The following is a 22,735-nucleotide window of genomic DNA, read 5'->3' on the forward strand; positions in this document are numbered from 1 at the left end:
AATGTAAACCAGGGACTTGAATAGATGTTTGAACACCAGTGTTCATAACATTATTCACAGCAATGTTAAGTGTCCATCAGCAGGTGAATGAATAAATAAGTGTAGTATATCTATGCCAGGGAATATTATTCATTTTTAAAACAGAGGGAAATTCTGACACGTGCTTCAACATGGGTGTACCTTGAGGACATCATACTAAATGAAAGAAGTCAGCCACAAAAGGACAAATACTGTATGATTGCACTTATGAAAAGTGTTTGAAGTAAAGTTGCTCAGTCGTGTCCGACCCTTTGCGACCCCATGGACTGTAGCCTACCAGGCTCCTCCAACCATGGGATTTTCCAGGCATGAGTACTGGAGTGGGGTGCCATTGCCTTCTCCAGGGGATCTTCCTGACCCAGGGATTGAACCCAGGTCTCCCGCATTGCAGGCAGACGCTTTTACCATCTGAGCCACCAGTTTAGCTTTGTCAAATTAATAGAGACAGAAGAACTGAATGGTGGTCCCAGGGACTAGGAAGAGGAAGAAATGGGGAGTTATTTAGTAGGTACAGAGTTTCAGTTTGGGATGATGGAAAAGGTTTGGAAATGGACAGTGGTGATGATTGCCCAAGAATGTGAATGTACTTAATGCCACTGTACACTTTAAATGGTTAAAATGGTATAACATAATGTGTATTTTACCACAGAAAGTACGAAACTAATATAGTGGTGTATGTTAATGAAGTCTCCTCAATAAACATGTTCTCAATTAAAAAGAGTATAACTTACTTTGTCAAGTGTAGTATGTACTAAGATACCATACTGCAAGCTCTTTGGGATCCAGTGAGATTTAGTTTTGTTGAAAAGAAACAAGCATATATACATATATATATATATATATAATGTTCCAAATAGAGATAAAGATTGCAAAGTTACTTTAGTTATTATTTTTTAGGTGACAGTACAGTGAGGTCTTTTGAATTATTCAGAAAGAAGTACCTTTCTTCTTGGTACCTTGGGAAAGAGGTGTGAATACTTGTGGCTAAACCACATTCCAAAAATCCTCCGGAGAGTAAGTAAGAGTTGACCAGAAAAGTTGACTCCATATATCAGTAATCATGGGACTCTAGGCGCTGTGTTAGAGAACTTAAAAAGGAACTTGCTCTTATGGGAAAAACTTCGCAATAGCTTGAAGAAGCTTACTCTTGACAGTCTTCAAAGTAAGTTTTAAAAGGAATGCTGCAGAGATATCTGTGTCTGAGCACACAAAGGTTTTAGACAGACTGGGTATCCTGGCAAAAAGAGAGGACATATTCAAATGAAGGCAATTTGAGGAAAGTCCAATGAAAAGGACTTTGCAGAAGTGTGCCCAGGCTCTAGGGGGACCAGGGGGGTGGTGCAGCTTTCAAGGCTGTGACTTTGGGGCTGATGAGGTGAGGGGACGGAGCAGTTGTGGGAAACTTGGGCCAGAAGTGCCCAACAAGAGCTGTGACCCCCCAGGAGGGAGCTCCCAACACCAGCTCTCTGACCTCACTCTCCTCCTTCTCGCCCACATCCTCCTGAGCTCCCTGTAGCTAACACCAGGGCACCAAGTAGCCCATTGGTGTGGTCCACTGAATTCTGCCTCTGGGGGCACTGAGCAGAATGAGGGCAGGGTAGCAAATGGATCTGGTGGGGGAAGGGGCAGACATCCAGCGCAGAAGCCCACAAAGACTGTCTCACCAGGCAGAATGCCTTCCTACTGCATCTGTTTTTCACATTTCATCTGGGGGGTGTTTGTGTGTATATACACTGACCCATGAAAGTCTCATTTCTTCATAACTAAAAACCTGACTTAAAGATTCAAGAAGAAAACTATACCATCTCATAGTAATATTAACATATTCTATATTGAATTGATAGACCGCAATGAAATGGAATCTCTCTCAAAAGAAGCTGTTTTCTATTTCTGCATTCTTATTGTCATCAGTTTTCATCATGCTGTCCATTACTAGGTTGGTGACCAGTGGCGTGCATTCTCTGTCCTTTCAACTTTAAAATTCCCCAGAAGTTTGAATCAGGCTTTCTCGGTCTGAGCAGTTGAGCCCTCCTTAAATTTATCATTCCTATGCTCTATAGTGTATCTTCAGAACCATAAAAATAGCCTGCGACTATTTAGCCCCTGGAAAAGATACAGCACCAGTGGTTAAAACCTGAAGTCAGGCTGCACAGGTGTGGATCCTGGCTCTGTCACTTATTAGCTGCGTGACCTTGGGCAAGTCCCTTGATCGTTCTGGGCTTCAGTTTCCTCCTCTGTCAAAGGATATACCTCCATGACAGGATACACCTCCTAGGGTTGTGGTGAGGATTAAATGAGATCATGTGCCCTTGGAACGATGCCTGGTACGAGATGCCTGGCATGTTGTGAGCCGTCATAAGTGACAACTGATGTTATTCTTATCTCTTCCTTGCTCTCTTCCCACCTCCCTTTCATTCCTAACCTCTCCTTAAGCTTCTCTTCCCACGGCCTCCATGAAACAGACCCTCATCTTATTTGGCATGTCTCCCTCCCCTTTCCTCCTGTGTCCATTCAGATGGTGAGCACATCCAACGCCTCCCAGACAGTCACCTTGGTGTACGTGGTGGCCAACCAAAGCTCCTTCCTCAACGGCACCGTGGCCAGCAGCCTCCTCCGCCAGCTCTCCGCTGAGCTGGTGGGGTTCTACCTCACCTACCCGCCGCTCACCATCGCTGAACGTGAGTATGTTCGAGTTATGTTTGAATCCCTGTAGGACTCTACCATCTTCTGCGGGAGCTTGTCCGTTTAGCAAGCCTCCGTGGTGCCACATGCTAACTCTTTTGTCATAAAATCACAACTGTAATATGTGACTGAAGGGGGTTGAATTGATGAAAACGTCACTGCATGTTGTAAAAGGCATTGGCTAAGTGCTTTTACCCTTCACTTGTCTTGTCTCATTTAATCTTCACAACTACCCTCTATGGTAGGTGCAAAATTAGTGCCATTTTGTGGAAATGGGAAAATTGAAACTCCAAGAGGTTTAACTCCAAGATGCCTACTCTGACATAGCTGGTGAGACATCGAAGCTGGGGCTTGAACCAAGCAGTCTGTCTTCTTAGCTTATAACACTGCCCGGTAGAGCGTCTGTCTGTCCTCATGGCAATCTTGGTTGCTAGGGTTTCCCTCACTTCTGCCATCACCAAAAATTCCCAGGCCTTCAGCCCTGGCCTGGGCTATAGATACTATAATGCAGCTCACATGCAGTCAGCATCGTGACTTCACTTGATGAAGTCCCCATAGGCTTGTGGCCTCCTCTTTCTCTAATGCTTCAGTTGCATAGTCCTCATTACCATGCAGCAGGCATAGACTTTGAAGATGCAGCCTGCATTTTGTACCCAAACACTTACTCAGTAGCCAAAGGAAGTATAGATCCCTGCTCTTAAATTTAATTGTTGATACATACTCAAGGTCACTGGGTAAGTGTTTTTTTTTAAACATGTATTAGCAAAGTTGTTTTCATTTCCCTCTATGGTTCCTTTTTATATTGTAAATAAGTGAGATAATGTGCTAATGTACTTATTAGCACAAAGTAGCCACTCAGACTTTATAAAAAAATGTTAGTTTAGTGGCAAGCTTTTGTGAATTTCCATGTACTCAGAAAAGATGACTCTGGATTTTATGGAAAAGATAATGTCGAACACATGTATACCTGTGGCGGATTCATTTTGATATTTGGCAAAACTAATACAATTATGTAAAGTTTAAAAACAAAATAAAATTAAAAAAAAAAAAGATGGCATTATGTCACCTGGTAGCATGTGAAGGATTTATTTTCTTTGATCATCTTGATAGTCTAAGAATAATAATAATAACACAACTGTGATTTATTGAGTACTTATTATGTGCCAAATAATGTGCTAAACCCTTAACATATATTAACTCTGATGGTCACCACACTATAAAGAAATGGGACCATTGCTTGTAAGCATTTAGCTACTAAACTTAGTCTTTGGAAAGATCCATTCAAGAAATAATTATTCCTAAAAATATGTTATGATGGGTAATTTTTTTAAAAAGAAGGCTATAGTTGACAGGTTCTCGTTGAAGTTCTTGACAGTAAAATTGTTTTGCCTTAAGAAGGTTTGGATGGAAAAGCTGAAAGCAGACACCCAAAAGCCTTAGAAAACTCTTCTTCTGAAAGTTAGCCCTTTACTGAGTATTTTAGTTTTCTGAAAAGCAAGTTTCAGGCTGTATGTCCTAGAGTTCCCAAGAATGATAGAGCAGGATTTAGCTGCTTGGTATTTTGTCAGCTGTGTCTATTTCCCTGAACAAAATCTATATATAAAACTTGTGAAAGTAATTTGGTATGTTTCTTGTTTGTTTTAGCACTGGAATACCCCAACCTTGATATATCAGAAACAACGAGAGACTACTGGGTAATTACAGGTAATCTCTTCTTTCTTTGCTCCTTTCACCCTATCAGGTTGGTTTATTTTTAAAAGCTTGCTTGCCTTTCAGTGATAGAATTGGCATCTTTTCTTGGATTCTGCCTTATAAGCCAAGGAGTTCCTTCCATAGGACCAGAAATGGAGTAAACTGAGATAAGAACCTGGGCTCTGTGACAACCTAGAGGGGGTAAGATGGGGTGGGAGGTGGGAGGGAGGCTGGAGAGGGAGGGGACATGTATATACCTATGGCTGATCCATGTTGAGGCAGAAACCAACACAATGTTGTAATTATCCTTCAATTAAAAATTTTTAAAAAAAGACATCACACTGAAGATGGGTGTTAAATAATCAGTTCAAAACAGCTACCTCGAAAGTCCCAGTCTGGAGCCTTCTTCTTGCAAAACATGCATCCATCAGAAGGAAGAGCATTAATCTGTGGAGGGCTGGGGCATGTCCATGCGAATGGTTGTCTATTTGTTTAAAGATCGTAGGCCTTTCTGCACTGCCCTACAAAACCCAGTGGAAGTCAGAGGAATGCCAGGCATGCACTTTTCTCTCTCCCTGGGCACACCCACACTGATCCTGTTGCAGCCCAGCGTGTCCTGACAGTGAAGGCGGACGGAAGTAGAAGGGTGTTTGGGTGGCATTTTCCTTGACATTTTCTAGCTGAGATTTATGAAATAGCAAAAAAAAAGTTCTTGTTTGTGTTTTTCAAAAGCCAGACAGTAGCTCTGAAAATTAAAGAAGCAAGGATTAGAAGCAGAGAACAGAAGCTTGTAGGAGGCAGAGTGACTAGCTGGGTCATTAAGGGTGGTGCCGAAAGCTCAGCTTCTCTGTTCACTGGTGCCAAATTGAATCTCAGAGGCAGTTTGGAGTGAAGTAGAAATGGATAGCTTCATTGCTTTGCTAGCAGGGGATACCGCAAGCTCCTGCCTCAAAAAACTACATGTCCCAACCTGGGAGGATTTGATGAGGGGTTTTATAGCAATAGTTCAAGGTAGGGTTGCTAAAAAGATTAAGGTGTGTGTAGGGTCTCCAGGTGGTGCTGGTGGTAAAGAACCTGCCTGCCAATGCAGGTAGATGTAGGAGACGTGGGTTCAATCTCTGGGTTAGGAAGATACCCTGGAGGAGGGCATGGCAACCCCCTCCAGTATTCTTGCCTGGGGAATCCATGGACAGAGGAACCTGGAGGGCTACAGTCCATAGGGTTGCAAGGAGTTGGACGTGACTGAAGCGACTTAGCATGCCCGGGGTCTCAGGTGGTTGGTCTCCTATTCTTGACGCACTTCTCTGGTCCCTGTAAATCTTGCCTCACGTGGTTTTGTGGCAGCTCTCTCCTTCATTAGCAGCTGTTCTGGATCTGCCCTTTGGAACTCGGGGAAGGTTACAGTGGCTGGAGTCTTGCCTACAAGAAATGGGGACAGAAAGGCTTCCATGCCCAGGAGCCCCAAAGGGTCCTCCTCGGTTTCAAGGGGAGGGACAGGAAGGTGTTGGTCTGCTAGAGCTGCTACCCTAGGCTGGGGGGTGAGGGTGGGGGTTTCAACCACAGGAATTTATTTTCTCATAACTCAAGAGGCTGGAGGTCTAATATCAAGGTGTCAGCAGGGTTATTTGCTTCTGAGGTTCTCTCTCCCTGGCTTGGAAAACATCCACCTTCCCTCTGTGCAGGTCTGTGTCTTAATTCCCTCTTCTTACAAGGACACCAGTCATTTAGGACTAGGCGCCACCCTAATGACCTCATTGTATCTTAATTGCCCTATCCCAAACAGTCACATTCTGAGGTCCTGGGGGATAAAACATCATCAGATGGGGTGTGGGGGAAACAACTCCGCCCATAACAAAGAGGGAGCAAGATTTTGCAAGTCCTGGAAGATGAGCCTGGACAAGCAGGCCCTCCCCAGCCTCCCTCTTCCCTTCCCTGTCTCCTCCCTCCCTTGCGGTCCCAAACAAGCAGTAGCTGGGTGCTGGCTGGAATACTAACTAGGAGCTCGGTGAAGCCTGCTCAAGACCTCTCCTAAACTGCAGAAAATTGTGTTTCTTTCTGCCCTGCAAAGCCATGGATTTGCAGAGATTATTTTACCTGCAAAGAAAGCCAACAAAAGAAATGTGTTTACAAAGGAAAACAGCGGCGACCCACCAGAGCTTATGCCCAAGAGAGACAGTGCTAACCCAGCAGCACATTTTTGAAGCCAGCAAGTTATGTAACACTTATAAAATCATGTTTCCTGCCCAAGGAATGCTTTTTTTTAAAACTTGCAGATACATACCCCCCCTTCTCTAACTTTAATATTGACGTTTGATGGTAAGACACCCTGTCCTTGTCAACCTCTTGTTTTGTCCTTTCCTCAGGTACCTCTGTCTGAGTGACACGTGCTTAATAAAAGGCTCCATATATGGTCTTGTTTTCAGGATTCTCTTGCGACTTGACCCCCGCCCGCTCACCTGGACATCTCTCACTTGTTATCGCTGGTGCTGCTGTTGGTAATCAGCATACACAATGACCCCCCACCCAACTCATCTCAACACTGTGTTCGGGGCTCATTGGACCAGTTGATTTCTACTTGAGGGGCAGGGAGAGAGGGGAAGAGTTTCAGGTTTCAGGAGGACCCTCCTGCCTTCCCTTTGGCCCATGACCACTTTCTAGACCTGTGGGCAGTCACCACCAACTTTTACCGTCATTTCTAGAAGGGGTAGGAGATTGGGAACGGAGAGATGAAGATAGCTTTGTTCAACCCATTCCCCAGGGCAGGAGCCTGAGGCCACTGGGCTTCTCAGGAGAAAGGAGAGGAGCTGTAGTCCTGGAACACAGCTCTGTGTTTTCCAGGCAATTCCTTCCTCTGCTGAGGACTGTCCAGCAAAGCAGGAGGTGCCTTTGAGCAACAACGGCTACTGCTTGTGGGCATCCTCTCAAGGGCTTTATGGCACTATGCTAGAAGCAGTTTTCTTTTATAAAGTATTCTGTTCTTCATGATACGGTCAGGAGTAGCTTATGATAACCGTGTTTTCGGATAAGGAACTGGGGCCCAGAGGAACCTGCCCAAGAACACTCAGTCGGGGGGCATCAGGATTCAAACCCAGGCTCCCGGCTCCAGCCCCCAGCTCTTATCCAGCTGGAAGACTGTCCTTAGGAAGGACACATCCTCTTTGCAGACAGAGCCATGAGGCACGTGGGAGCTGCCCAGCTGTTGATTCCGTGGAACTCTGTGGCAGGTTACCGTAACTTCCTGCACTTCCCTGGAGGCATTTTTTTTCTCTCAATTTTTAAAATTGTGGTAAAATACACATAACATGTGATTTATCATTTTAACCTTTTTAAAAATTATTTTCTATTGGAGTATAATTGCTTTACGATGTTGTGTTAGTTTCTGTTATACATCAAAGTGGATCATTTATATGTATACATATATCCCCTCCCTCTTGGACCTCTCTCCCACCACCACCCCCTGATCCCTCAGCTTCAGGTCGTTACAGAGCGCCGAGCTGAGCTCCCTGTGCTATACAGCAGCTTCTAGTAGCTAGCTATTTTATACATGGTAGTGTATATATGGGAGAAGGCGATGGTACCCTACTCCAGTACTCTTGCCTGGAAAATCCCATGGATGGAGGAGCCTGGTAGGCTGCAGTCCATGGGGTCGCTAAGAGTCAGACACAACTGAGTGACTTCACTTTCACTTTTCACTTTCATGCATTGGAGAAGGAAATGGCAACCCACTCCAGTGTTCTTGCCTGGAGAGTCCCAGGGACGGGGGAGCCTGGGGGGCTGCCGTCTATGGGGTTGCACAGAGTCGGACACGACTGAAGCGACTTAGCAGCAGCAGCAGCAGTATATATATGTCAATACTACTCTCCCAATTTGTCCCACCCTCTTCTTCCCCGCAAGTGTCTGCGAGTCTGTTCTCTACATCTGCGTCTCTATTCCTGCCCTGGGACTAGGTTCATTGGTACCATTTTTCTAAGTGTACAACACAGCAGCATTAAGTACGTTCACAGAATTGTGCAGCCATCACCACTGTCTATCTCCGAAACGGTTTGTCACCTGGAGGCTTTGACTCTTCTCTTCTTTGATGTCTGCCCTTTGTGCATCACCACTGGGATTTCTCTAAAGTAACTCATGATGACACCCCTCAACCGTCCTGCATTCCCTCTCTCACTCTTGTCCCCTGGTCAGGAGAGGCCAGCATAGGAGTAATCCTGCAGCAGTTGGCGCTGTCGTTTTATGGGAGGGGTATCTTTGAACTTGAAAGAACACGAGCTCTCCTCCTGGGGTCAGGAGGTGGGTCAGCCCTTCCTCAGCCTGACAGCTGTGTGACAAGGGCTTGGAGGGGCCTTTCTGGGACCCACCACCGTGGGAGGCACAGGAATGTTTGCAGGAGTTTGTTTGCAGGAATTCTGCTGAGCTGGGAGTCCCTCATGAGGGCCCTGGGAGGAAAGCTGCTTTATGCCCTTCACAGGGATTTTTTTTTAGGATTTGTGGTTTCAAAGAAATAACTTCTGAAACTCAGCTGTGGGTTTCACTTTTCTCCTGGTCAGTTTCGACATCGCTGTCTCTATCTCATTGTCATCTGTGCCCTGTTCTGGCCCAATACGGCCATTATATCCAAGCTCTTTTCAGATCCCAGTAGACAGGGTGGTATTAATGGTCCTTGGCTGGACTGTAATAGAACAAACTCTGCTAAAGGAAAAATCTTGTATTACATCCCCAACCCGTGTAAGTTTTGGTCTAAGAAGATGAGAATTGCTTTTAGCATTTTTGTTTTCAGGGATGACTGTGTTTGGAGGGAGTGTTTTAGATGTTTGGGGAGAAGTGTGCTTCTTCCCAAGGGACTTGGAAGAAGGGCTGGCTTGGGGAATAGACAGCATAAAGGCAGTCGCCCCATAGTAAGTGACTGCAGCAGTTCTAGGATGGTCCTGCGTTCATTACAGTCCTCCTCCAGGCACCAGCCATAGCCTGGAATTCCATATCCGTGCTTTACTTACTGATTACAGATACTCCAGGTGTGGATAAAGTCCAGAAGTGGAGGAAGGGTAGAAAGAGAGGGTTTCATTTACCTTCCACACAGGAGGCTCTGTGCTACACTGCTATATACATCTCATCTCAACCTTAAAGCCCACTAGAAATATATCTGCTGTGATGTAGCCTTTCTTATTCCATTTTACAGAGAAGGACTTGGACTCTGAGAGGGCCAGTGGTGTGCCCAAAGTCCCCCAGCTGGCAAGTGCCAGTACTGAGAGAGCCCACTCCTTCGATCACACGATCCTGCTCTCAAGTCAGGAGGGTCTCTCCCCAGGAGAGACCCCTGGGGCCCTGGGCAACTTTAGGAGTGAGCCCTGAAAGGTCCCCACTGACGAGGGAGGGGATGACAACACAGCAGGGTGGCTTGCCCACATGGAAGGGGCTGAGTAGCAGGATGGAGCTTAGATCCTTCAGCAAAGCTGTTGGAAAGAAGAGTAGAATCAGGGTAGCACTGAACCAGGAACCACCAAGAAATCCAATCAGCTGTTCCTGAAGCAATGCTGTGTTCCCATACAGACTCTGGCTGAACAGACTATCTTAAAAAGGTTGGGACCTAGTACAACAAGTTTGGGTCATTACGCCTGTCCCAGTTTGTGAAGGCAGGGTTTCAGGGGTTCGGGCTTAAGCCCCGGCTTTGCTGATTACTAGCTGTGTGAACTTAGACAAGTCACATAGCCTCTTCAGCGTCTCAAACAAGCGGACAGTGATTCCTAACCCCTGGGGCGTCGAGAGGGAAGGATGGCCAGACCCTAACAGGGGTTCAGGCCCACGGCCCTTACGGCTGGTGCAGGCCCGGCCCTGGTGGCCGTGGCTTCTGAGTCAGCAGTGAGCCTCTCCCCTGACAGCACCTCTGTCTTCTGTGTCCAGTGCTGCAGGGCGTGGACAATTCCCTGGTGGGCCTGCACAACCAGAGCTTCGCCCGGGTCATGGAGCAGCGCCTGGCCCAGCTGTTCATGATGTCCCAGCAGCAAGGCCGGCGGTTTAAACGGGCCACCACTCTGGGAAGCTACACCGTACAGGTGGGTGCGTGCAAAGCCTATAAGAAAGGTATGGAAACGTGCTTCCTGAGCTGAAGTAGATTGTGCTGCATGCCGAGGTGCGTGCACACCACAAGCTGATGAGGCCAGTTAATCCACACTGCTCTTACATTTGTGGGGTTGGTGGTCATAATCATCGACATTGTGCAGGAGGGTGAGAGCTGCTCTCCCGACTGTCTCACTCTGGATTGCAGGGGGAAGCAGGTCTCAGAAGACATGCTGCCCACACGTGCATATTTATTCAACAAAGTGTTATTAGTAAGTGTCAGCTCCCCCGCAACCTGCTCTGGAGGCTGGATGAGGTCCCAGCTTTCAGGCCTCTCAGCACCATGGCTGTGATCAGCAGAAACACCCATAAGCCTTCCAAAAGTGGGGTTCTGTTGGCCTTGTCGTGTCTGTTTCAACAAACAGAGCCCTCTCCATTTATAAGGGACACTTGACCACACTGAGATTTAGGGGAATACACTATAGCAGACACTGCTGGGGCCCTGCCCATACTTGCTTACCATTTCTATGAAGGCTGGTAGACTTCCAGCATCATTTTATTCAAGGGCTGCTCTTGAGATGCCAGAACCCACTTTGCCCAGTCATGGCTGGCTGGAAGTACCTGGGACTTCACTGACAGTGGGGGTGTAAATACCACAGCTCTTTGGTTTCTTGGCTGGGAGAATTCTGAAAAGTGTGCTTTAGGATCATCAGCAGAGCTTTCCCACAGAATTAAGCTTTGGTTTCCCACCGTGGTGACTCACTTCCTAATGCACCCCTTGTCAGCTCCTTTCCGCCCTCCCACCACTCCGTCAGTTCTCTGCACCTCTCCAATAAATGACAAGCATTCAGCTCTTCTCAGAGTCTGCTTCAGAGGGAACCCAACAGAGATACCATCCTGAGGGTAGAGGCTCTGAGCCACTCTAGATTCTTTATCCAGTTCAAGCAAGAGTGGGAATGTCTCCAGCATATTCTAACCAATCCACATATCTTGAGTACCACTACTTCTACCCAATGAGAATCCATTTCCAACATTTGTTATGCTAATCAAAGCTCTGTGGAGCAAGGTATCAAGTTATAGAAGCACTTCTGGCAGGCGTTTCTAGAGAGTGGGCTTCTTCTATGGCATCTAGCCAACTGTCCCTGGGGTGTGAACTCCTGATTGGTGACTGACCACATCTAGGGTATAACTTAACCCAAACACACATGCATGGTATTGCACTGTCTAAGAGAACACTTTAAAGGAAATTACAGACATTACCATAGTCTGTCTGCAGATCATGTCCCCAGGCAATCTTGGAAGTACAAGCAACCCATCTTTTGGAACACAGTTTCCTACATCAGTCAACATCCCGCCCCTTAGGGAGACTCCAGGTATCCCATTCGCAGTTGGTGTATTTGGCCTCTTGTCCTATTGAACGTCGCTTCGGTTCTAAAAGTCTTTGGGGTCTAAGACAGCCTCGTGATGAGGTAAAGCGGTCGTTAATTTCATGTGCCAGGTTTGTGGGGGTCCATGTGAGCCCTATAATTCACATTTCTCCAAGTAACAGAAAGGAAGTCTCTGGGATTCAGACAGTTGAAATGGAGTTTGCCTTAACTGAAGTGGGAGAAAGAATCCCCCTACACTCACGATTATTTGTTAACCTAAGAAACGCAACACATTCTAAGTGCCTAAAAAAGCCCAGCAAGGTGTTTTTTCCTCTTTTTTCCTGAGTATTCAGTGTGTGTGACCCCTTTTGTTACCTGGAAAACCTGAGTGAAGTAACTAGGGATTTATTTCTGCAAATCTCCAATTTACCAAGGGTGTAGATCACCTTCCAACATCATCCTTGGAGGAATTTGCTAGGAAGAATTTGCTGTTAAACTGAAATTGAGCAAAGTTATTAGTTGCTTGAAAGTTCATTCATCTCATATCTGGTTATATTAATGCTCTCCCTACCTCCTCTCCCACTGGGGACAGAAATAACACCCCCAGTTTCCCAAATAAAATTCACTCTGTAGAGCTTACATCATCCGTCATGCAGAGAAGCCTTTCATCTGGGCTCAGATCATTTTTAAAGATGAGCCACCTTCATGAATATGGAAACTTAAATGTCTAGAATCTAAAGATATTTCTCTAGTGGATATATTTGAAAAAGTGAGTCCAAAGAAGACATACATAGGACCAGTAAGCATTTTTAATTGTGTAACTCTATTTGTCATCAAAGTAATGCAAGTTCTAACGACCACAAGATGCCATTTTCACCTACTTAAAGTGAGTGAATTGGTACTATCCAGGGGATAGTACTTGACGGGGATGCAGTGAAATGGGCACCCTCAAACTCAGTAAGTGGGAGAACATGTGAGTAATTCAGACAAGAACCTTTTAGATGGTCACAACCTCACCCCTAGAAATTCCTTTCGAGAAGATAAAGGTGAACACAAAGATAAAGAGGAGAAAGCACTGTTTCTCAGTGTGTCCGGAAAATGGTTTTATAAGGTGCCCATCTGACCAGGTCCGTTTGGGCAAGGCTGCATCCTCTAGAGCATTCTTGAAGATTCCAAAGGTATATTAACATACAAAGACTCTCAAAAGACCTGCAAGTAATCTCCTTGCCTTTCTGCAATATGCTGGTTTCTAAATTTAAGTACCATCAGGAAGATCCCCTGGAGAAGGAAATGGCAGTCCACTCCGGCACTCTTGCCTGGAAAACCCCATGGATGGAGGAGCCTGATAGGCTACAGTCCTTGGGGTCGCAAAGTCGGACATGATTGAGCAACTTCACTTTGACTTTCAAGACCCTTGTTTATAATAATATCTACATTTCCCTGATCATACTTATCAGTAATTACCTTAAACGTAAATGGGTTGAATGCCCCAACCAAAAGACAAAGACTGGCTGAATGGATACAAAAACAAGACCCCTACATATGTTGTCTACAAGAGACCCACCTCAAAACAGGGGACACATACAGACTGAAAGTGAAGGGCTGGAAAAAGATTTTCCATGCAAATAGGGACCAAAAGAAAGCAGGAGTAGCAATAGTCATATCAGATAAAATAGACTTTAAAACAAAGGCTGTGAAAAGAGACAAAGATGGTCACTACATAATGATCAAAGGATCAATCCAAGAAGAAGATATAACAATTATAAATATATATGCACCCAACACGGGAGCACCGCAGTATGTAAGACAAATGCTAACAAGTATGAAAGGAGAAATTAACAATAACACAATAATAGTGGGAGACTTTAATACCCCACTCACACCTATGGATAGATCAACTAAACAGAAAATTAACAAGGAAACACAAACTTTAAATGATACAATAGACCAGTTAGACCTAATTGATATCTATAGGACATTTCATCCCAAAACAATGAATTTCACCTTTTTCTCAAGCACACATGGAACCTTCTCCAGGATAGATCACATCCTGGGCCATAAATCTAGCCTTGGTAAATTCAAAAAAATAGAAATCATTCCAAGCATCTTTTCTGACCACAATGCAGTAAGATTAGATCTCAATTACAGGAGAAAAACTATTAAAAATTCCAACATATGGAGGCTGAACAACACGCTGCTGAATAACCAACAAATCACAGAAGAAATCAAAAAAGAAATCAAAATTTGCATAGAAACGAATGAAAATAAAAACACAACAACCCTAAACCTGTGGGACACGGTAAAAGCAGTCCTAAGGGGAAAGTTCATAGCAATACAGGCATACCTCAAGAAACAAGAAAAAAGTCAAATAAATAACCTAACTCTACACCTAAAGCAACTAGAAAAGGAAGAAATGAAGAACCCCAGGGTTAGTAGAAGGAAAGAAATCTTAAAAATTAGAGCAGAAATAAATGCAAAAGAAACAAAAGAGACCATAGCAAAAATCAACAAAGCCAAAAGCTGGTTCTTTGAAAGGATAAATAAAATTGACAAACCGTTAGCCAGACTCATCAAGAAATAAAGGGAGAAAAATCAAATCAATAAAATCAGAAATGAAAATGGAGAGATCACAACAGACAACACAGAAATACAAAGGATCATAAGAGATTACTATCAACAATTATATACCAACAAAATGGACAACGTGGAAGAAATGGACAAATTCTTAGAAAAGTACAACTTTCCAAAACTGGACCAGGAAGAAATAGAAAATCTTAACAGACCCATCACAAGCACGGAAATTGAAACTGTAATCAAAAATCTTCCAGCAAACAAAAGCCCAGGTCCAGACGGCTTCACAGCTGAATTCTACCAAAAATTTAGAGAGAAGCTAACACCTATCCTGCTCAAACTCTTCCAGAAAATTGCAAAGGATGGTAAACTTCCAAACTCATTCTATGAGGCCACCATCACCCTAATACCAAAACCTGACAAAGATCCCACAAAAAAAGAAAACTACAGGCCAATATCACTGATGAACATAGATGCAAAAATCCTTAACAAAATTCTAGCAATCAGAATCCAACAACACATTAAAAAGATCATACACCATGACCAAGTGGGCTTTATCCTAGGGATGCAAGGATTCTTCAATATCCGCAAATCAATCAATGTAATACACCACATTAACAAATTGAAAAATAAAAACCATATGATTATCTCAATAGATGCAGAGAAAGCCTTTGACAAAATTCAACATCCATTTATGATAAAAACTCTCCAGAAAGCAGGAATAGAAGGAACATACCTCAACATAATCAAAGCTATATATGACAAACCCACAGCAAACATTATCCTCAATGGTGAAAAATTGAAAGCATTTCCTCTAAAGTCAGGAACAAGACAAGGGTGCCCACTTTCACCATTACTATTCAACATAGTTTTGGAAGTTTTGGCCACAGCAATCAGAGCAGAAAAAGAAATAAAGGGAATCCAAATTGGAAAAGAAGAAGTAAAACTCTCACTATTTGCAGATGACATGATCCTCTACATAGAAAACCCTAAAGACTCCACCAGAAAATTATTAGAACTAATCAATGATTATAGTAAAGTTGCAGGATATAAAATCAACACACAGAAATTCCTTGCATTCCTATACACTAATAATGAGAAAACAGAAAGAGAAATTAAGGAAACAATTCCATTCACCATTGCAACAGAAAGAATAAAACACTTAGGAATATATCTACCTAAAGAAACTAAAGACCTATATATAGAAAACTATAAAACACTGGTGAAAGAAATCAAAGAGGACACTAATAGATGGAGAAATATACCGTGTTCATGGATTGGAAGAATCAATATAGTGAAAATGAGTATACTACCCAAAGCAATTTATAGATTCAATGCAATCCCTATCAAGCTACGAACGGTATTCTTCACAGAGCTAGAACAAATAATTCCCCAATTTGTATGGAAATACAAAAAACCTCGAATAGCCAAAGCTATCTTGAGAAAGAAGAATGGAACTGGAGGAATCAACCTACCTGACTTCAGGCTCTACTACAAAGCCACAGTTATCAAGACAGTATGGTATGGCACAAAGACAGAAATATAGATCAATGGAACAAAATAGAAAGCCCAGAGATAAATCCACGCACATATGGACACCTTATCTTTGACAAAGGAGGCAAGAATATACAATGGATTAAAGACAATCTCTTTAACAAGTGGTGCTGGGAAATCTGGTCAACCACTTGTAAAAGAATGAAACTAGAACACTTTCTAACACCATACATAGAAATAAACTCAAAATGGATTAAAGACCTAAATGTAAGACCAGAAACTATAAAACTCCTAGAGGAGAACACAGGCAAAACACTCTCCGACATACATCACAGCAGGATCCTCTATGACCACCTCCCAGAATATTGGAAATAAAAGCAAAAATAAACAAATGGGACCTAATTAACTTTAAAAGCTTCTGCACATCAAAGGAAACTATTAGCAAGGTGAAAAGGCAGCCTTCAGAATGGGAGAAAATAATAGCAAATGAAGCAACTGACAAACAACTAATCTCAAAAATACACAAGCAACTTCTACAGCTCAACTCCAGAAAAATAAATGACCCAATCAAAAAATGGGCCAAAGAACTAAATAGACATTTCTCCAAAGAAGACATACAGATGGCTAACAAACACATGAAAAGATGCTCAACATCACTCATTATCAGAGAAATGCAAATCAAAACCACTATGAGGTACCATTTCACACCAGTCAGAATGGCTGCGATCCAAAAGTCTACAAGTAATAAATGCTGGAGAGGGTGTGGAGAAAAGGGAACCCTCTTACACTGTTGGTGGGAATGCAAACTAGTATAGCCACTATGGAGAACAGTGTGGAGATTCCTTAAAAAACTGGAAATAGAACTGCCTTATGATCCAGCAATCCCACTGCTGGGCATACACACCAAGGAAACCAGAAGGGAAAGAGACACGTGTACCCCAATGTTCATCGCAGCACTGTTTCTAATAGCCAGGACATGGAAGCAACCTAGATGTCCATCAGCAGATGAATGGATAAGAAAGCTATGGTACATATACACAATGGAGTACTACTCAGCCATTAAAAAGAACACATTTGAATCAGTTCTAATGAGGTGGATGAAACTATTATACAGAGTGAAGTAAGCCAGAAAGAAAAACACCAATACAGTATACTAACGCATATATATGGAATTTAGAAAGATGGTAACAATAACCCTGTGTACGAGGCAGCAAAAGAGACACTGATGTATAGAACAGTCTTATGGACTCTGTTGGAGAGGGAGAGGGTGGGAAGATTTGGGAGAATGGCATTGAAACATTTGTAATATCATGTATGAAATGAGTTGCCAGTCCAGGTTCGATGCACAATACTGGATGCTTGGGGCTGGTGCACTGGGACGACCCAGAGGGATGGAGTGGGGAGGGAGGAGGGAGGAGGGTTCAGGATGGGGAGCACATGTATACCTGTGGCGGATTCGTTTTGATTTTTGGCAAAACTAAAAATAAAATAAAATTAAAAAAATATATAAAAATAAAAAATAAAAACAAACAAAACGACACACAAAAAAATAATAATATCTACATTTCCCTGACATTTTATTATGACCATTTGTAAACTCACAGAAAAGTTCCAAAAATTATGATGTAAACACACATATACTCAACATCTCGGTTCTAACATTAACAGTGTATGAGGTTACCATTTTATATTTGATAACATATATCATTTCCATACCATGGATCAGTTTGGACTGTTCTAAAACCTCATATAAATGAAATCCTACAGTAGATTCCCTTTTGTGTAGTCTTTTGACTCTGGAGTGTTTTTGAGATTCATCCATGTTGTTCTTTTTTTTTTTTTTTTAGCTTTTGTATTCTTTTAACTTTTTTTTTTTACTTTTTTTTTTAATTTTATTTTATTTTTAAACTTTACATAATTGTATTAGTTTTGCCAAATATCAAAATGAATCCGCCACTGGTACACATGTGTTCCCCATCCTGAACCCTCCTCCCTCCCTCCCTCCCCACTCCATCCCTCTGGGTCGTCCCAGTGCACCAGCCCCAAGCATCCAGTATCGTGCATCTTTTATTCAGTAGGTTATTGCTTTTTATTGCTGAGTAACATTCCCTTGTATGAACTATACTACAGGTTGTTTATCCAAGCATTGTTTATCCATGCTTCTGTTGATGAACACCTGGGCTTTTCCCAATTTTTAGCTACAATAAGCAAAGCTTCTCTGAACCCTCTTCTGCAAGTCTTTCTTTGGACATGCGCTTTCGTTTCTCTTGGGTATGCGGGAGTGGTTCACAGGGTTGGTGTATGCGAATTCTATGAGACACCGCCAGACCTTTCCCCAGAGTGTACTATCTGATGCTCCCACCAACCAGATGTGGAGTTACCCCACCTCCTCATTGACACAGGGTTGTCAGCCCTTCCTATTTTAGTCATTCTGGTGGTTGATAGTGATGCCTTATGGGTTTTAGTTTCATTTCCTCATTGAGCATCTAAAAAAACATGCTTATTGGCTCCTCAGATATCTTTCTTTGTGAAATGTCTGGTCAGATTATTTTAAAAGCCATTTTTTATTGGATTGTAGTAATATTTATTTTTAATTGTTATTTGTAGCATACATACTCAGGAGCATAAAAATATGCAGAGTTTAAAGAACACTAATATAAAAAGAACCCACAACCCAAAGAGAATTACTGTTACCTTACCCCAGAAGCTTTCTCTGTGTCTTTTCTGATTATACCTAATTGCTTCCTTTCTACCAGAGTTGAGTGTGCTTCTGGATTTTGTATTAAATCATGCCTGTGTTTTCTGTATAGATTTTACCATTCTCATGTGTATCCATAAGCAGTGCATCATTTGGTTTTGTTTGTTTTTGATCTTTATATTCTGTAATTTGTCTCTTTTGCTCCATATCAGGTTTTGTATTCACCCATATTGGATCAAAGAGCCATAGTTCTACTACTCTATAATATTTAATTGTGCAACAGTACTATAATTCATTTATCCACCCTACTGTTAGTGACTTCTGAATTTTTGGTTTTTTTTTTTAGCTATTATGAACAATGCTGCTATAAACATTTTTGTTACCTCTTTTGATATCCTGTGAAACTTGTAATCTGTCAGATACACTTTGGGAAATACTTACATGATGCCATATTTATCAATGGTGAATTATGCTAGTGAAAACTTGATAACAACCTAAATGGCCACAAATGAAGGTTTAGTTAAGTTTATGAGACACACACACAGTAGAACATTATGTAGGTATTAAAATTTATGTTTTATGTGTGATTATCAATTGTTAGTTACAATACTGAAAAATGAGTAACAATCTAGGTGTTTAACAATAAAGGATTGGTAAGTAAGTTTATGAGGTATGCCTTGGAATGCCATGTAGAAACTAACGTTTATGCTTTTATTATAATTAAGCCCCTATGGATGCAAGTAAAAATGGCAATATATAATATTATACAGGAAGTATGATAAATAATTTTGTAAAATGATAAATAAGAGGCTTGTGTGGAAAAAAAATAGTAGCAAATACTCTTAAATGATGATAGTAATTAGCTTGTGGAGGAGGGGTTACAGGTTGTTTTTATTTTTTCATTTCTCGATGCTTTTCTGTATTTTCAAATTCTCTGTAGTGCAGTGAGAAAAAGCAACAAAAGTTATTTTAGAAAAAGAACTTTGAGTCTCCAAACCCTGCTCTTATCAGAGACCTTTTGGATTGTAGACATAGAAGTTCATTTTTTTTCCCCTTCTCTGGCAATTGCAGGAATTTGAAATTAGAAATCTTGTTTGAGCATAACCTAACATGCCCTGAATTCATGTGGAGGCCTATTTTCAAATGAGGCCAGAGTTCTCTGGAGGCTGGAAGACTTGACCATTTTAGCGTTTCTTCTCCATCTCAAACTGTTCTTCCCAGATGTTTGTATTTTCAAGACTGTTTTCTCCTCCCTGCCTTCCTCTTCCAGCGATAGTAGAGTTCCTTGAGACATCGGTGTTAGGGAGGTATGCGAAGGTTGATGCCTTAAATATATGTTATGGGTCCACTCAGCTGGAGAAGGCTTCACAGTCAGGAGTGAGCCTGCTGATCACGTGAGTAATTGCAGAGTTGATGCACAATGCCCTGTAAACAAAGCCTATCTTTTTCTGAAAGATGGTAAAGATGCAGCGGGTGCCAGGACCCAAAGACCCCGCGGAGCTGACTTACTACACCCTGTACAATGGGAAACCTTTGCTGGGGACTGCAGCTGCCAAGATCCTGAGCACCATTGACTCCCAAAGGATGGCCTTGACTCTGCATCATGTTGTTCTTCTGCAAGCTGACCGTAAGGGGACAGTCTTTCTATTCAATATTTTTAACATCAGTAAATATTTCCTGTTCATCCAAGTGAGTCCCTAAACTCATGTTAGTAGACCCAGAGCTAAAAATATTTCTATTCTGGAAGGTTCTCAGCCCAACCAGCTGTTTCCTGTATTGTTTAAAGCAATAGGTTTTGGGTGAAAGTGAAAGTCGCTCAGTCATGTCCGACTCTTTGTGACCCCATGGACTATAGAGTCCACGGAATTCTCTAGACCAGAATACTGGAGTGGGTAGCCTTTCCCTTCTCCAGGGGATCTCCCCAACCCAGGGATTCAATCCAGGTCTCCTGCATTGCAGGCAGATTCTTTACCAATGGAGCTCTCAGGGAAGCCCTGATATGAGGTAGCTATCAGGTTTTGGATAAGGGATGTGTTTTGGATACTAGGGTGTAATACTGCTTTGCCCCAGGTCCTACCCACTCTTGCTCTTCAGTATAGTCTTGTGAACAGCTAGAAAAATCACCACTGCTAAGATTGTATTTGTCTGCTGGGGAATTAAAGGTAATTTGATTCAGTAAACTTTCCAGAGTCCTACATGAACTGTGCTGGAGGACACAGAGAAGTGGGCAAGACTTGCTAAATCCCTGCCTTTAAGGAGCAGAGAAGGTGTTGATGCAGATATAAAGGTGTAGAATGCAGATATGCTTCGAGGAGACAATGTGATCGATACAGGGCTCAACAGAGGTACAGATTGCTCTCAAGGGGTATTGCTCTCAAGGGGTATCTGGGTATTAATAGAGAAAGGGTATGAAACATAATAACTGCCTCTTTGAGGGCCCTCCCCATGGCAGCTGCTATGCTTGTTGCTTTACATAGATTTTTCTCTATTTCTCTGTGGCAACTTTATTCAGCTCCCAGTTACAGATGAGGAAACCTAGGCTCAGACAGGTTAACTAACTTGCTCCATATCACAGAATTAGTACTTGACATGATATTAACTCCAAGACAGGAATCTGAATCTGAGTTCCAAAGTGTGTTCTTAACTGTATTGCACTCTATGAATCCAGCCGAGGGAGGGGAAGAGGGTATAGTCCAGAAAGAGGAAGCAGCAGGAGCAATAGAAGGGAAGTGAAAAGTACCAGCAGTGCTTGGAAAAAAGGAGTCAAGTTTCCTGCAGTACCGAAGCATGAGGAGGAGACGATGGGGGTAGAAATGAGCATTGCTTAGGAGACTCAGGCCTTGCATGGCAAGGGAAGGGATTGTACAGTGATGAGATTGGTTCTGGGGAGCTACTGGAGATTTCTGTGCAGGGGAGTAGTATCATTGAAAGTACCCATTATCTAGGGAGATTAATCTGTTGTCAGTGTTCAGGTTGAGAGAAGGCAGAACTAATGAGGCTTTCTGATGGCCCAGGCATTAGGGACCCAAATAAGGGCTTCAGAGAAACCAGGGAATAGGTGAGCCAGGTGAGCAAACTGTGTGGCAGAAACGTTAGATTCGGCAGCACGTGGAGCATGCTCTAGGCCTGGAAGGCCTAGCTTGATCTCCTAGTTGGTGTCCACACTCCTTAGGAACCTGACACCTGGCTCATGGTTTTCCTCTCCTCATCTTCTGCCTTCGTCCACGGTGGGTGTGGCTTCCATGGGGATGGTCCAGCCCGTGTGTTGTTATGGCCCTCACTTCTGCTCAGCCAGCACATCCTCATAGACACACCTTTGCGTAGAAATGATGATCGCCCTCTACAGTCTTGCCTTTAAAATGTTTTTAACTCAGATTCTCTTCCTCTGCACCTCTGTCCTTCCCTCCCTGTGGGCTCTGTCCCATCTCTGGTCAGGTCAATGACCTCATCAGCTCTGCTGTATCCTCTTCATGTGTGTGTCCCCAGGCTCCATCCTCAGCTCTTTATCCATGTCTCCAGGTAGAGTGAATTGTAGAGGCTGGGAGTGAAAACCACTGCAGGTGTCCAGGTGAGAGAGGAATGTGTCCGAGGTAGAGACTCAGAGAAGATATTTTACATATTTTTGCAGACAGAACCAGTGGGACAAGATAATGGATTGTGTATGAGTAGGAGAAGGTGAGGGCCAAAAGACTCAAGGTTGACTCCGAGGTGTTTGCTTGAGCACTGACTGCAGGGTCACTTGCTGAGATGCAGAAGGTACAGAGAGGAGGTGGTTCATGGGGCAGTGCTGGGGATGGGGAGACGGAATCGAGAGTTTGGTTCTGAACATGTTAGTTTATACGTGCAAGTAGAGATCAGGAAATACTAACTTTGGAGGAGTCATCAACACAGATGACATTTAGAGTTAAGGGAGTTCATGAGATTAACCAGACTCAGCACGATTTAGAACTAAAGAGAAGAGGGTGAAAATTAAGGCCTGGGGAAGCTACATGAGGGAAGAACTGGAGCCAGCAAAGGACCCTGAGAAGGAGCATCCAGAGAGATGGAGGAAACCCAGGAGGAGGTGGGGTCCAGAAACAAGCAAAGAAAGTGAATGTCTTAGAAGGGGGTGAGCTATTGCATCAGCTTCTGTTCTTAAGAG

The 22,735-nt window shown here is 43.1% G+C and overlaps 1 protein-coding gene across 1 annotated transcript in view; it reads left to right on the plus strand.

Annotated features, from left to right (window-relative positions):
• KIAA1549L (KIAA1549 like) overlaps positions 1 to 22,735 on the plus strand; it is a 131,764-nt gene that overhangs the window by 13,518 nt on the left and 95,511 nt on the right. The window contains exons 6-9 of the mRNA XM_055547332.1: positions 2,555 to 2,717; positions 4,366 to 4,425; positions 10,309 to 10,460; positions 20,050 to 20,221. Coding sequence (XP_055403307.1) covers positions 2,555 to 2,717; positions 4,366 to 4,425; positions 10,309 to 10,460; positions 20,050 to 20,221 — 547 coding nt within the window. The remainder of the gene's footprint in view (positions 1 to 2,554; positions 2,718 to 4,365; positions 4,426 to 10,308; positions 10,461 to 20,049; positions 20,222 to 22,735) is intronic.

Source organism: Bubalus kerabau, chromosome 15, assembly GCF_029407905.1.
Source record: "Bubalus kerabau isolate K-KA32 ecotype Philippines breed swamp buffalo chromosome 15, PCC_UOA_SB_1v2, whole genome shotgun sequence".
Classification (NCBI taxonomy): domain Eukaryota; kingdom Metazoa; phylum Chordata; class Mammalia; order Artiodactyla; family Bovidae; genus Bubalus; species Bubalus kerabau.